At 36.6% G+C, this 14752-nt stretch overlaps 1 protein-coding gene across 5 annotated transcripts in view; it reads right to left on the bottom strand.

Moving 5' to 3' along the window:
• Window positions 1-14486, bottom strand: part of Opn3 (opsin 3) — a 43062-nt gene extending 28576 nt beyond the window's left edge. For 3 of the 5 annotated variants that reach the window (XM_040278715.2, XM_005326574.5, XM_040278716.2), the window contains exon 1: window positions 13981-14486. In XM_040278715.2, the coding sequence (XP_040134649.1) occupies window positions 13981-14353 (373 nt within the window). In that variant the 5' untranslated portion in view covers window positions 14354-14486. Of the gene's footprint in view, window positions 1-3502; window positions 8947-9838; window positions 10177-13980 lie in introns of those variants that run through there. The other 2 variants (XM_078022993.1, XM_040278717.2) reach the window with 2 other exon arrangements.
• Between the last annotated feature and the right edge of the window lie 266 nt (window positions 14487-14752).

Genomic DNA, 14752 nt, shown 5'->3' with positions numbered 1-14752 from the left:
CCTCCTTTGTAATCCTCCAAACATAGTGGGTGGGGGTGTGAGGATAGGGAAAAACACACACACACCCCTCAAATGCAACCAGTTCAATTCCTTGTTTAATAACATTGTTTCTCTACTAGGATAAAGTCAATAGTCCTTAGCTTGACATGCAGAGTACTCTAAGACCTTCCAAAACCATATACTGATTATCTTGTATGAGCAAACCCAAATCCTTTTGCTTTTCTTCAAAACCTGTTCCCAGTCTTGGTTAAATGTATCACTCAATCAAATACCAAAGATGAAATTTTAGTCATTTTCAACTTCCTATTCTCTCTCTCTTATGTGGGACATATAATCATTCTCCAGAAATTAGGTATGGAACCACCATTTGACCCAGCTATCCCTCTCCTCGGTCTATACCCAAAGGACTTAAAAAAGAATATTCTACAGGGACATAGTCCCATCAGTGTTTATAGCAGCACAATTCACAATAACTAAACTGTGGAACCAACCTAGATGCCCTTCAATAAATGAATGGATAAAAAAAATGTGGCATATATACACAATATGAATATTACTCAGCAATAAAAGAGAATAAAATCATGGCATTTGCAGGTAAATGGATGGAGTTAGAGAAGAGAATGCTAAGTGAAGTTAGTCAACCCCAAATAACCAAATGTTGAATGTTTTCTTTGATATAAAGAGGCTGATTCATAATGGGTTAGGGAGCAGGAGCATGGGAGGAATAGATGAACTCTAGATAGGAGGGGAAGGGAGGAGGCATGGGGTTAGAAATAATGGTGGAACATGATAATCAATCATTATTATTCAAAGTAAATGTATGAAGACACAAATTGGTGTGAATATACTTTGTATACAACCAGAAATATGAAAATTGTGCTCTATTTGTGTAATAAGAATTGTAAGCATTCTGCTGTCATATATAAATAAAAGTAAATAAATAAACAAAATAATCATTCTCCAGGTCCTGTATTTCTACCTCCGAATTGTTCTCTGCTTCTTTCATTTCTATTACCCTGCCCTACCCAGGTCTTATCACATGCTTCCCCCTTACCAATCACCTGCATCCAGTCTCTGTACCTTCTTCCCAGCCTCCTACACACAGCCACCAGGGTAGCCTCTGAAATACAGGTCTTAGGAAGAAAACACGTGCACAGTGTGTTATCCACTGAATAAAAGTCCCAATCTCGTTGGCCCCTATCCCATATGTCCTGCCTCTCCACATCAGTGCAGGCTCTCCTCAAGCATGGCTTGAGCCAGGCACGCCATGTCCATGATGCCTGTATGCTTTGTTTCTGCCATTCTTTTTGCACAGAATGTTTTCCCACACAGCAGTCTGTGGAAATCCTGTTCAGGGCCCTGTCCAAATACCTTTGCTTTTGTGAATCATCCCCAGATTTCCCTAGTCAGTCAAAAGTCATTTCTCTGTGCATCCATTAAAGTTTATCTACACCTATATTATAGTGATTACTACAGCCTGATTAAAACAGTGGTTACTTGTGCAACAATGTCAGTCCCAATAGATTGAAAGTTGCACTACTTAACTAATTCTGTAATTTTGAGAAGTATGTATTGAGTCATATTTTTCATTTTACATGAAAACATTACTACCCTTGTGGGGTTATTTGAAAACATGAAACAATATAGTGAAGAAATACCAGTTTCTGAAATATTGGACTTAATCTGATTGACAACCAGATTTGACAACTTTCTGAAAATACCACGTCATATCTCTGTCACATTTGGTTTATGGCATCAGACTGCCTGAATCTGAAGTCCCTTCTACCACTTACCAGCACAGCATGTGATCTTGGTCAAGTTCTTTGTCTTGTGTTTGTTTCTCCAACTGCAAAATGGGAATAAGTACCTACCAATTGGATTCTTATGAGGACCAAATAAAGATAACAAGAACTTATAGTTAATATGTAGCATATGGTAAGTGCTCTGTGTTATAATCACTATCTTGTATTCCCAAAACTGAACATAGAAACTAGGACATGGAACTGAGGATTTAACCCAAGTTGTTATGCACTCTTATATAAGCAATAATTCCCTCTCTTGTGATGGAGGCAAAATGGAATAGTAGCATTTCAAGTCTTACTAGTGGATCTAAAAACTAACTAGGAGTGAGTTCAGGCAAGTTACTTTGATTCTTCCAGGTCTCAGCTATAAAGTAAATATAAATACTTGCCCATTCTTACCTTCTGCAGTTATTCTTCGGATCACATAATAGAGTTGTCAGAAGAAAAGCATTCCTATACATGCTGAAGCAGAATTGTCGTCACAATATTCATGTCAGTCAAACTTTTAGGTGAACCATGTTCTGTATTATTAACGCCTGATAGAAAATTGGAGGAACTGCACCCCCTGCTGTTGCAATGTGAATACATAAGGTGGTTGGTTAAATGAAAAAGAACTCTGCTAGAAACAATGCCTCTTTATAATGAAGGTACACATTTAAAAATCTTCAGAGGGAACAACTCAAGGCAAATGGGAGCATGACTTGATCCATCCAGATAAAAGCAAATTAAACTAATCCTTACTAGAGGATTTCTTGGTATTAAAACTGATCTGCTTGTCTCACTTAGATTACTTTACACTTCGTACTCTCCAAACCCCCAATGATTTTTGAGTTTCTGGACCCAATTTCTTCTACCTTCTCTTTGCTCTTACCCCAAGCAGGACACAAAGCTTATAACTGCCATACTAATAAATAATTAGTAGCTGAAATAGATTTCAGAAAGTGCTAGCTGACCCAGATTTTAACCCTTTAACTACCTGTTTCCAAGGGTGTAACAAAAGATTTGGGCACCCTATAAAATAAATGCCATGCACTTTTTTCTTTGGTGAATTAAGGGAAGGGGAACAGTGGTATTTACAACTGAAATTGTGATGTATAGAAAAGGTATAAAGTACTCATTAAGGTAAAAGAGACTTTAAACTAAATATTCTAAACAAAATGTTTCTCAGGTAGAAAGAATTTATTCTATTCATTTTTATATTTCTGGATCTTAGAATCCAATTGGTGTTTAACCTGTTTGTTGAATTAAATCACCTTGATTTGGATCTCTAGGGACTGGGAGAAATGGTCTGCCCGCATCCTCAGTCCTGAAATCTGTCCTCAACCTAGGTCTCCCTGCAGACCCCACCCAGCCACTTCTATGAATCCAGCCTTCTTCTCTCCGCTCTGACACTCCCATATTATGTCTGTTCTTGGATTTGGGGCTATGAAAGTATGCAATTTCTAACTGCTAAGGTCCTGGAACGCATTACTATTATTTTTATTATCATTCTTTAATGCTGGGCAATTAAGTTACAAAAGATACAAAGTCCACTGTGACCAAGAATTCCTTTCCACCAAGACTTAGAAAACTTTCTGCCACACATTTCTGGAGATTAACTTTTTGAACCTTTATCACTTAGAATTTTTTAAAAAATTTTTAATTTAAAGTAGAATCTGAGGAGTTTCCAAAAAATCAGTAATTTTCTCAACAATTCAGAATTCCAACTTACAATAAATCTTTTATTCTTTATTTTACACATCAGTATTTTACAGAAAAAAGAACCCCTTATTAAACTGCAATTACTTAAATGTCTTCTGATTCTTTTCAACACAGATACATACAAATTTATACAAATATGTAAATATATGTTCTAATTAACATTTTTTGATCTCAGTTTTGCATACAATTTTACATATATCAATATTAACTAATGGCTATATGTTTATGATAGCAACAACAATACACCAAAATTTTTCCATTTCTGAATTAATAGGCTTTTTTTCTTTTAAATTTGTATGAAAGGAACTGCTACAGGTAGCTTTTTCTTTCTTTCTTTCTTTTAAGTATTTTCCCAGGCATACATGTGGTATTCAAAGTGATCTGGTATATTAAAAAAAAAAAAATCAGTTACAGAGCTCTTGTTAGTCTTGTTAGTTCTTTAAAATGACTACTAATATATAGTGCTATTGGTATAGACAAACACAAATTTAAAAGTTTTGCTTAATAGCAAGAACTAGGTCAAAGTCATTTAAATCTCCTTTTAAAATATTTAACTTGAACATCTTTCTAAAAATTTATTTTTACTTATATCTTCTCATTTGTAACCTATCCCTTACTAAATCTACCTAGTAAAGAGGACAAAGCCTTAAGGATTTCCATCTACTTTTAAAAACATTATTAAACCACTTATATAATGCAAACACCCTTTTTATTCCACCTTTTCTTTTTGTTCATTATAATTTTTCATCTTTTTATTTGTTGATCTACCTTGTCAATATTTCTCATTGCCATGAAGTTCCTTGGCACCAATATTGGAATGAAAATTGTAATATTTTCGTTTTTACTTTTATAGTTAACATTTTAATTCAACTGGCATAAATTGCATTATCATATGATGTTAATCTATGTCCAAAATGAAACAACTAGTCTTTCTACCAATAGTTATTAAATACTTTCTGTCAGTGGCTATTAAATACCTCTGTTTATTCATATTAGCTAAGCTTTCTGCTCAGCATCACAGAATTTTTAGATAAGTCACTCAAAGGCATGCTTCAAAGACTTAAAAGGCAAAGCTCCCACTTTTTCTCGTAATTTAAAAACATCTTTACCTGTTTACTTGCCTAGGTAATTTCTTTCAATTCTGTCAAGTTACATGAAACATCCAGTAGGAATGTTAAATGGTATTAAAATAAATCTACACATCCATGTTATATATTGACATTCCTTTGGACAATAATTTCATGTTCACTAACTCAATCCTCACAATAATTATTAATTCTAATATAGGTGGTAAAATGGAAGCTAAAAGTGTTTTTCCCTGAGACAACTAATAAGATGTGATGCTAGGATTCCACATGTACAACTTTTCCATTATATCAGGATGTCTCTCGTGAGAGTATGCACATATTTTAAATTTAGCTCCTTCAACCTGCTTCTATTTAAGCATTTTTCTTAAATTGTCTCAATATAGTTGCATAACATCCTTTATATGGTTCATATATATTAATACCCAAACACTGCAGTCACTGTTGGCATATAGAAATTAGATTTTTAACAATGATATATCCTGCAACTTCCTGAATTAGTCTCATTAATAGATTTATATGACAGTATAAGATTAGCTAGCTATAAAGCCATGTAAATAGAAAATAAAATTTGTGGTGTTTTCTTATCTTTCTTATTTTGTGAATTTCTTTTTCACAATGGCAAATTTCTTCAACCATATATAAAGAAAATGGTGCCAGCATAGTTTAATTTCAAACTGAGAAATATTTGTTTCCTCAATATGAATATTAATTATTAGTTTCAAGTAATTATCACACTAAAAAAATGAAATCATTACCAAAGATAATTAAAACAAAGATGAATGATAAATTTTTAAAGAGTTGAGACTACTAACTTTGGCAGTAGCTAATACTTTGAATTTTTTACCATTTTATTCTACTTATGTTGATATAATGGCTGCTTTGCTGAACATCAGCCTTCTGAGTCACAATAAATACTTTTGTTGATGTATTATTTGCCAACATTTTCCTTTTCATATTGCATTTGCTAAGAATGAGACCTTTTAAAGAATGTTTGAATTTTAATATTGAAGCCGTATGTACCTCAAAATGCAATTAATGTTAGTATATCATCTTTTTTGATACACATTTTCCTTAAACATTTAAAAAAGTTAATAAATCCATTGGGTCAAATTCTAATTTGTCAGAAAACTATACTAGATTATAATATCCTCTATATTTTTAAATGCTTTTTACAGTTTATAACTTGTCTTATTTCCAACTTGCTATTTTGTATTGATTTAAGAAAGTAAGATATTCATTGTTAGTTTTTTAAAACAATCTCTTTTGTGGCCTCATATAATACTTTTTATTTTTATTTCCATTATGTCTGTTGATACCATATTTTGCAACTTTTCACTGTTATTTTTCTGTATTTCTCATGAATAACCTGTGATACTGAAAAACTTTAGTAAGTCTGAATTACTTTCACTTTCATTTTATTTATCTTATAATTTTATTCATTTTAATTAGTATTTTGTAGTAATTAGGCATTTCAACTTTTTGATAGGTTTAAACTTTAGTATCTACTTACTAATATACCACTTTACTGTATTTTAAAAGTCAATATTAATATCAGCCCATGATTTTTATACTTCCAGTATGCTGTCAATTACTTAAATCTGTCTTACTTAAATCTGTCAATTACTTAAATCTGTGATGAAGGACTGAATTAGAACATATTTTGGTCTACTAACATTTTTTAGAACTTCAGACCAAAAGATGTCACCAAAGAGCATTATTTTGTTAAACTTAAGTCGAATTCTGCTTCAATGAGATTCATAGCTCTAATACATTTAATTAATCTTATTCACATTTCTCTGACTTAACAACAAGCTGCAAGACCAGGGTCTGTCTACTTTTCTTGCCCAGCAACATTAGATTTTGATTTTCATGGGCACCTTTTCATTCTCATTCTGTACCTATACGTTTCTAACAATGATTGCAGATGGAAAGATGAATGGTTTATGGAATCATGAAAGAATGGGTTCCAATACTGGCTCATCCACACATCAGAATGAGTAATGATTAATAACTGAGTTTCCATACTTCTTTGAAAATGTATGCAATAGTATCTGCCTTATATTATTGAGAAACTGTAGTGAGAAAGCACAGTATGCCCAGCACATAGTAAATGCTATTTTGAGAACAAACACGGTTATGAAATAGTTTGGGTTTCTATAGGATTATCATTCTCTCTGCCTAAGGATTGGAAATGGAATTAATCATGGAAATTCATCTCCTCTGACAGCTTCCCAAGCTTTCACCTTTATGAAGGCTGTTGTTACCTATTTGTGGGATGGGACACAACCATAGGGGCACAGTAAATCCTACTTTGACTCAGTATCTTGGTTACTATTGCTAATTAAAGTGACAGAGACAAAAAGGTGGTAGTTTCATCCTGAGAAAACTGGGATAAGAAAGTCTATTTAAGCAGAAAATTTTAAAATAATCTATAATCCTAGGTTAAAAGTGTCCCACTCAGTTTTTCCTTTGGATCCTTTTTAGGAATTTTGGAATGGTCATCCTGAAATATCTTTTTTCTGGGGTCATTTATCTTTTATTTTGGCCTGAGTTACTTGTTGGAAGATCTTTTGTTTTAGATGTCAAAGCAAGGTTTTACAGATTTTTTTTTTTAACTACTCTAACTTCTAAATTTCCTTGGAGTGTATCTCCCACAAATGAGCTCTTCAACTACAAACTCTTGACTCTTTAAAGTAGAAGGCTATAATGGTCTCACTGCCTCATGGGTTATAAGGGTCAAGTAGATAAATTCACCTGCAAAATGTATTGTTAACATCAGACTTAACAATTAGAAACAATTGTATTTTATCATATTGGTATTTGTACTATTGCTATTCCTACTACCAAGCCTACATGTTTATATTATTTACAAAAGACTCACAAAATTTATTATTTGTATGTGTTTCACTATTCAAGCAGAGGTGATAGCAATTTTAGTAGTTGCAATAGTAACTAGAGTGTTTCTTAAATGATATTAATTATTCTATAGATAAAGAAAATTTAAAGACCAGCAGTAGGCACAATATTACTTTTCTTTAGCAAAGCTGCTAACATGGAATCCTCACACAATACCCAATATTAAAATAAAGCTAATCCTTTTTTGATATTCTGGATCATGGAGCCGATTCTGAAATTTAAAAAAAAAAAAAAAGTCCAGTGACAAATAATAGGTTCACAAAGACACCCAGTGCCCAATGTCTCAAATCATGTTAAAAAAATCTGCATACCATTCTTTTATGTAGGAAGATGTCCTTCAAATAATAATATATCGATTCCAGGATGAAGAGCATTTTGAGTTCTTTTCTAATTCTGAAGATGCTTCCCCGGGCTTTCCAAGTTTTGGCTTTCCTCGGGGGATTCAAGCTTGGCCATTATTACGTTGGTTCCAGGAGCTTCTGGTTGCTTATCATCACCATCAAAGATAATGTCTTCTGGATTTGGAGGAGGAGGACAGAATTCTTCACCAGGAAACATCTCCTGAAACAGAGTTTCTGCTTGTTTGACTGCATGCTCATTTCCCAGTCCACAGTCAGGCCCAGAGCAGACATAAACATTTGAAGGTAAGCCATCATAGGAGCTTCTGCTGATTCCCGAGGAATCTCTCATATTAAAATATAGAGCCCACAAAAGTCTTGGCTTTCTAAGTTCTTCTTTTTCTTCTTTTGTTTCAGTAAAAGGAGTGAATAATTTCTTCACCACGGATTCTAAGTCTTCTCTTGCTGTTTTTGAAGATGCACAGATCAGATGTACTAGATAGGTGTCTTTCATGCATGTCATGGTTGATGAACATAATTCCGTGACCCGAACAGAACAGGTTCCTGATTCCATTGGAGGCACTATCAAAATGGAAATCTGTTGATCTGACTCTGTCTTTAGTACAGACTGATCTGTAATGAGTATTGCCCTTGAGATCTGTTTATACTGCACATTGGAGCATGTTTCCTGAGAAAGGTAACTATCCTCCACAATAAAATATTTAGCATTTATTCTTTGACCCAAGTGATCTATAATTGCTTTACATCTACCAGATTCTTTGTCAACTACAAGGCATTGTACTTTATGGCGAAGACAATAGATTCCACCAAAAACAGCACACATCCTGCAAAAACACTGGGGAATTTCTCCTTGGCCATATAAGGGAAATAAAAATGGAGTGTTGCCAAACCGTCCAAGACACTGAAGGAAGTTTTTTGTTGCTTTAAGGCCATCTAATGTGCTACATGATGATTCTGATGTCATTGCAATTGAGTGTAGTATAAAGTGTTGGAGGCTGGGGGTTAACTTTTTAGTTTTTAAGAACTCTGAAAATGAACATTGCTTGAAATCTTGGTATTCATCAGGTTGTTGTTCATAGTCTAAACAAAAGGTAAGAAATTTCATCAGCATCCTTTTTTCAACCATAGTGAGTTCTTTGCTATTAAACACATCTGCTCTGGAGCAAGGCACCTGTTCTACCTTTCCTTCCCGAAATGCAAGAATCCTAGTTACATTTTTAAATTCTGCATAACGACTAACATTTGATTTGATTAAAAGATCAATCAGTGATCCTTGGGAATATAGCAGCTTTGATACCAAATCAATATTAAATCTCCTGCCTTCTTCAACTATTAGAGGATAAGTAATCCTATTTCTCTTTGGCTGATCAATGTTATCTTCTATTGTAGGTTTGTTTTCACCTTTACTCCCACCTGAAATTGTGTGTATACAAGTTTTATCTTTCTCTAATGATTCTTGTATATCAGTTACTTCTAGTGAAATATCTTTATCACTTTTTTGGGTATGTTGGGCAGATATTTCAGAGCTAGTGAAGTATGAGGAGTCCCTTTCTTTGGGCAAGCACGCAGAATCCACAGATTCAATGAGGGTACTAGATGCCATTGAAGAGGGACTTTTCTGAAGAGCACCGATCTCTTGAACATTGTGCTCTTTATCTTGACTGGCATAGCAAAAAACTTCTATGTGTTGAATGGTTTCATCCTTCTTGCAAAGAGTGATGCCTTCCTCTGTTTCATGAATCAAGTCTTGCCAGGCAGTATTTTCTTCCTCAGTATCTCTGTTTTGCTGATACTCCTGCAACCAGGATAGCAATCCTGAAAAACTGAAACTAGCCCAATTCCCTCCATAGTAGCTTCTTGAATCAATATGTAGAACCCTCTGTCCACTTCTTGAGCATGCAGCAGCAAGGATGGATTCAGGCAGACCTGTCCCTATTATAACCACATCAAACTCTGTGGGGAGAATGTCTGCCATTCTAGGAGGCAAAGTGTCTTGTGACAGCTGCTGATGAAGGAAATGTGTATAAATCTAGGCTGAGGGCTCTGCTGAGGTCTGCTTATGCATAATAAAATCTCTCCTTGTGATGTTCCAGTTAATCCCAGAAGCATTGGGTTTGCAGGTCCTAGTTGTTTAACTGTTTCCCTTTTTTAATGTATTTTTTTTATAAGCCAGTAGCATAAAACCATGATAAAGTACATCTAATCACATTTGAGAATATTAAAACGGACGTGTGGTTTTCATTTCTGCATTTCGGCTTAGCAGTAAATGTCAAAATGCATCACATATGCATTTGTGACTGGAACTCTTCTCTGAAAGAAGAAAATTTAAGAAAGAATACAACTGTAAACAAATAAGAGAAGTAATTTCATGCAATACCAATTATAATCTACTGGAACCTGACTTAATATCTGGATACAAAACTCTACTAAAGCAAGTCATCAAATGCTTTCTCACATATTTTCTACTTTCTTGAAAATGAACAATACAGGCATATCCCCCTCCCCAAAATAACCAGAATAATAAAGAATGAAAACAGTGGCCCACAAAAACAAAAAAGAATTAGCATAACTTAATTTTGGCTTTTAAGAAACCACCTGAATAAAACTATATACAGCTGTGAGTTTAGACTAAATGAAACGTGTGGCTTCACTGTGCTTATGGAAACAGATCATGTTCTATACAAATACTGTCACAATTAGGAATATTTCTGTGCCCAAGAATCTACAGGTGATTTTGGTAAAGCCAAGCATAAGACTTTTTCTTGCCCCAACCACCCTTAGAATCTTGTGATAGCAACAAGCAACTATTTTGACTGAGTTATTAACCAGTCAGATTACTACATAAAAATTAATTCAATAAAACAGCTGGCATTTAAAAATATTTAGGCACAAAAGAACAGACCGAGGGGAAAAATGTACATATAATCAGTCTTTATATGAACGTACATATGCATGTGTGTATTTTATAATTTTAAAAAATCCTAGTTTCACATATTAAAATATCTTAACATAAATATCACCCATTTCTAACATTTGAATAAAATAATGGTTTGCATTTTTGCCAAACTCTAACCCTGAATCTCTGTGTCCCAAGAAAAAAGGTTTTTCTAAACATCCTCAGCTGAGGATAACAATAATATGTTATGTATTTAATTTTGAAGGTGTGGTGCAGGAAGTCTCCCCATTAACCTCCAGCATGATGCTGGTTATAGTCTATCTGTAGAGCAAATGTTTGATGCTAGGTGTGGCCAGAAGTGGCATAGCAACGGCCTAAAGACATACTCACCTGGAAGTCTTCAGGTTAAAGATATACCCTACAGTGCTCTTTTCTATCCATCCTGGTATAGTAGCAGTGAAAGTTCTTAGACCTTTAATTTTTACTACTATTAATTCTATCTAAATCTAGACTGGCACAAGCTGGACCTGCCAAGACCAGAAGGACTGATTATTATTATGGATACTGGTTAAAAAAAAAAAGCCATTCAATCAGAACTTAGATTAAATTGACTAGGTTACTGACCCATTGCTCAGTTTAACTGAAATGGTGATCCTAGCAGTCCTATTTAGTCAAAAGTTTCTGCCTCAAGAACATCAGATTTCACTTATATTCAGAATTCTCTGAGAAACAGGATCTGACAAAATAAAACAACTGCCTGATATATTCATGCATGCATATATATACCTGATTTACTCTAGTAAAAATATACTGATTTGCTTATTTGGTCTTCTTCTAGTGGGTTGTAAAGAGTAAGACAGAACCTATGGGGGTATTGAAGAATAACAACCATGGTATGTGCTTATTCGTGGCTTAGAAGGGAATAGGGCTGAGAGTAGGAGATGAGAATACAAGACATTAGCACCAATACCCAGCACCATCTAAACTACACATATCAAAGGAATCCTCAAAATACAAAGTAAGAGGATGATCTTAAAGAACATTAAGCTCAATTACTCCATAATAAAAATGAAAAAACTGATGGCAGGGGAGACTTGAGAAAGCCCACAGGATCAAAAGCAGGACCCATCTTTTTACCCTAAGGCCAGTGAATTTCCCACTGGATGGGAAAGTCTCTCCAAACCCTAAGGAACAAGCAGCTACTTACTTCTGGTATTTTTAAATTCCCTCTCCCTTCAAAACTTCATGGTCGATTAGTTCTTGCTCAGGGTAACAACAAGGGAAAACTTTCATCTGTAATCCTAATCTAGAAGCACAATTCAGGCAAAGAAATTCTTAATCTTTACTAAGAACTTTTAAAACCCCACAGTAATCTCACTCTTGTTTCCAGTGTTTAAGTCTGACTCTTTAATCTCAGAGCGTCCACCTCTAATTCTAAAATGAGGATATCATGGTTGAAAGCACTAACTAAACACCTTGAGAAGTAGAGCAGCCATCAGGTAAAATATTATGTGGCGAATGTTTCTAGCATCTTAGAAAAATCACTTCTGATTGATATGTGACCTGATCAGGAATGGTAAAAGAGAAAAAAGAGGCATACAAGAGTGTGGGGGCCAGCAAAGAAAATGGGTGAGGAAGCACAAATTAAAAACAAAAACAACCACCACAACAAAAAAACTAGATACATCCTTGTTTTCAAACTCCTTTGTGCACAATTTTCCAGCACAGAAAAGGCACTTCATGGAAATAAGAATTTTCATTTGTGTGAACCAACAACCGTTGCCCACCTTGGAGAGCTTTACTGATACCTTAAGCTTAGGCTTGAATCACCTTCTTCAAAGTTCAGTGGGGCCTACAAAACTGCCCAATAGATATCTTTAATTAACATAAAGAGTGTAATCACAGAGTCATCTGTACATTTACAGTACATTTGCAAGCTTCAAATTTTTGCATTAAGGAAATTCTCAGATTAATCCTTATTGGGGAGGAAGAGAATACTAAAATCATTGAGGCAATCAAATAAATGAAATCACGACTTCTCTGACATTTTCTTGTTTCTTTTGAAATATTAAGAAAATTAACCATGAAAAATAGCATAATATTTGGGTTTGCCACAGCATAGAGGGTTGGTGAATAAGAAAATATTTGTAATGGTGTTATAAAGACTTTTGATCTCTAATATCTGCCAAGATAATAGTAGTAATAAATCATCAATGGATTTCAAGACTTAGAAAAGAAACTTCAAGACCTCAAAAAATACACATTTCTATTTCAACTCTTTGTACAAATGAAATTCCTGGAACACACAAAGTAAGTTCTTTCCTAAGCTTAGAATATGTCTTGAATCATATACTGGGGTTGGGCATCCTTCAAAATGTCATCTCAATGAGACCTAAAAATCTTCCATAAGGATTAGGAATACTGTACAAATAAATCTTCAATCAATTGTCAAGTTCCACCTTTAATGAAATATATTGGCTACATAGCTAATTATTTGTTCACCTGTTTTGGGATTCTCTGAGCCGTTGATTTTGGTATGATGGAAAGTATAAAGGAGGAAAAATACAATATAAAATACCTGATAGGACACATGCCAATCTGCATTCTAAGAACCTGAATGAAACTTTCTCATTCCTTAGGAAACAAAGGTTTACAACTGCTAATGAGCAAAAGAAAAAATAATAGAAGCTGCCACAATTTTAGGTCGTCACTTCTCATTTTAGGAAAAAAACAATATATGAATTAAATGTCTTGTCTCTTCCTCCAACTTTCATGAGATAAGCCTTTTTTTCCCTCTTGGATCTCTTGACTCTACAGGCCCTCGTTTCCTCAAAATGTAAAACGTTGTGGTGAAATAAATGCCCTGTTGAGTTTTATCAAGAGGTGAAAACAGAGACCTGAGATGAAAGATGAGCTTGCCTGAAGCCAGAGACTTTATGCAAGGGCTGGAGCCTGAAAGAGCAGCTCAGGATGAAGCCGCTTTAGGGTCAGAGAGCGGGGGAAGAGGCGGGCCACGAGAGCGAAGTCGCGGCAGCGCGGGTGGAGGAGACTAGGGAAGGTGGCAGACACACCATGCACTGGGGGTCGCGGGGGGCGGCAGAAGGGGTGGTGAGGCTCTGCAGCCGTGCAGGAGCGAGGGAAGCCAAGCAGGAGGGAAGTGTCAGTGCTGGGAGTGGGGAGCTGAGGCGAGGATGCTTCCTCCTCGTGGTCCAACTCACCGAAGAGGCTGCTGCTGAACCCGTCCCACACGCAGCCCACGGTGTCCCACACCCAGCGGTTCCTTAGGCAGGACACGAAGGTAAAGGTGACCCCGAAGAGGGACATCAGCAGGTCGCCGAGGCTGATGTTGACTAAGAAGAGGTGAGTGGGTGTGCGGAGCCGCTGGAACTTGTAGTAGAGGACGAGCACCAGCAGGTTGCTGCCAGCGCCCAGCAGCCCCACGGAGCCGAACAGCAGAGCCAGGCGCTCATAAGTGCCGGGACTGAAGAGCGGTGTGGGGCTCAGCGTCCCCTCTGGCGCCGACCCCTCGGCGCCTGCAGGCCCGTCGCCCTCCCAGGAGCCCTGGCTGCCGCTGCGGTTCCCCGAGTACATGGCCCGGCGCCGGCGCGCTCGGCAGTCGGAGGCGCTCAGCGTCCGGGTGGGGCCGGGACACGGCAGTCGGCTTTGGCCATTGCGCCGAAGGCTGCGCCCAGCGCGCGCTAAGGCACGCCCTCCCCGCCCCTTCCGCCCGGCGCCCCTCCTAGCCCCGCCCCCCAAAGCGCGTCCCGCCCCTGGCGCGCACTCGTAGCCTCGCCCTCCTGCGGCGTGTCCTCGTAGTCCCGCCTCTACTCTCTGGTCCCCTCTTCACTCCTGCCCCCGCGTGGACGCGCATGGTAGGTGAGTCTGGAGGACTCGAAGGAGCACAGGGAGGCAAATCAACATCATTCAATGGTTCTGCACATTCCCATCTCCCCGCGCGCATTCAGCTTAAAAACATCATGTCCTCTCACC

This window comes from Ictidomys tridecemlineatus, chromosome 10 (assembly GCF_052094955.1).
Source record: "Ictidomys tridecemlineatus isolate mIctTri1 chromosome 10, mIctTri1.hap1, whole genome shotgun sequence".
NCBI lineage: Eukaryota > Metazoa > Chordata > Mammalia > Rodentia > Sciuridae > Ictidomys > Ictidomys tridecemlineatus.
The sequence above is the reverse complement of the archived record's forward strand: the minus strand, read 5'-3'. Positions and strand labels throughout refer to the sequence as shown.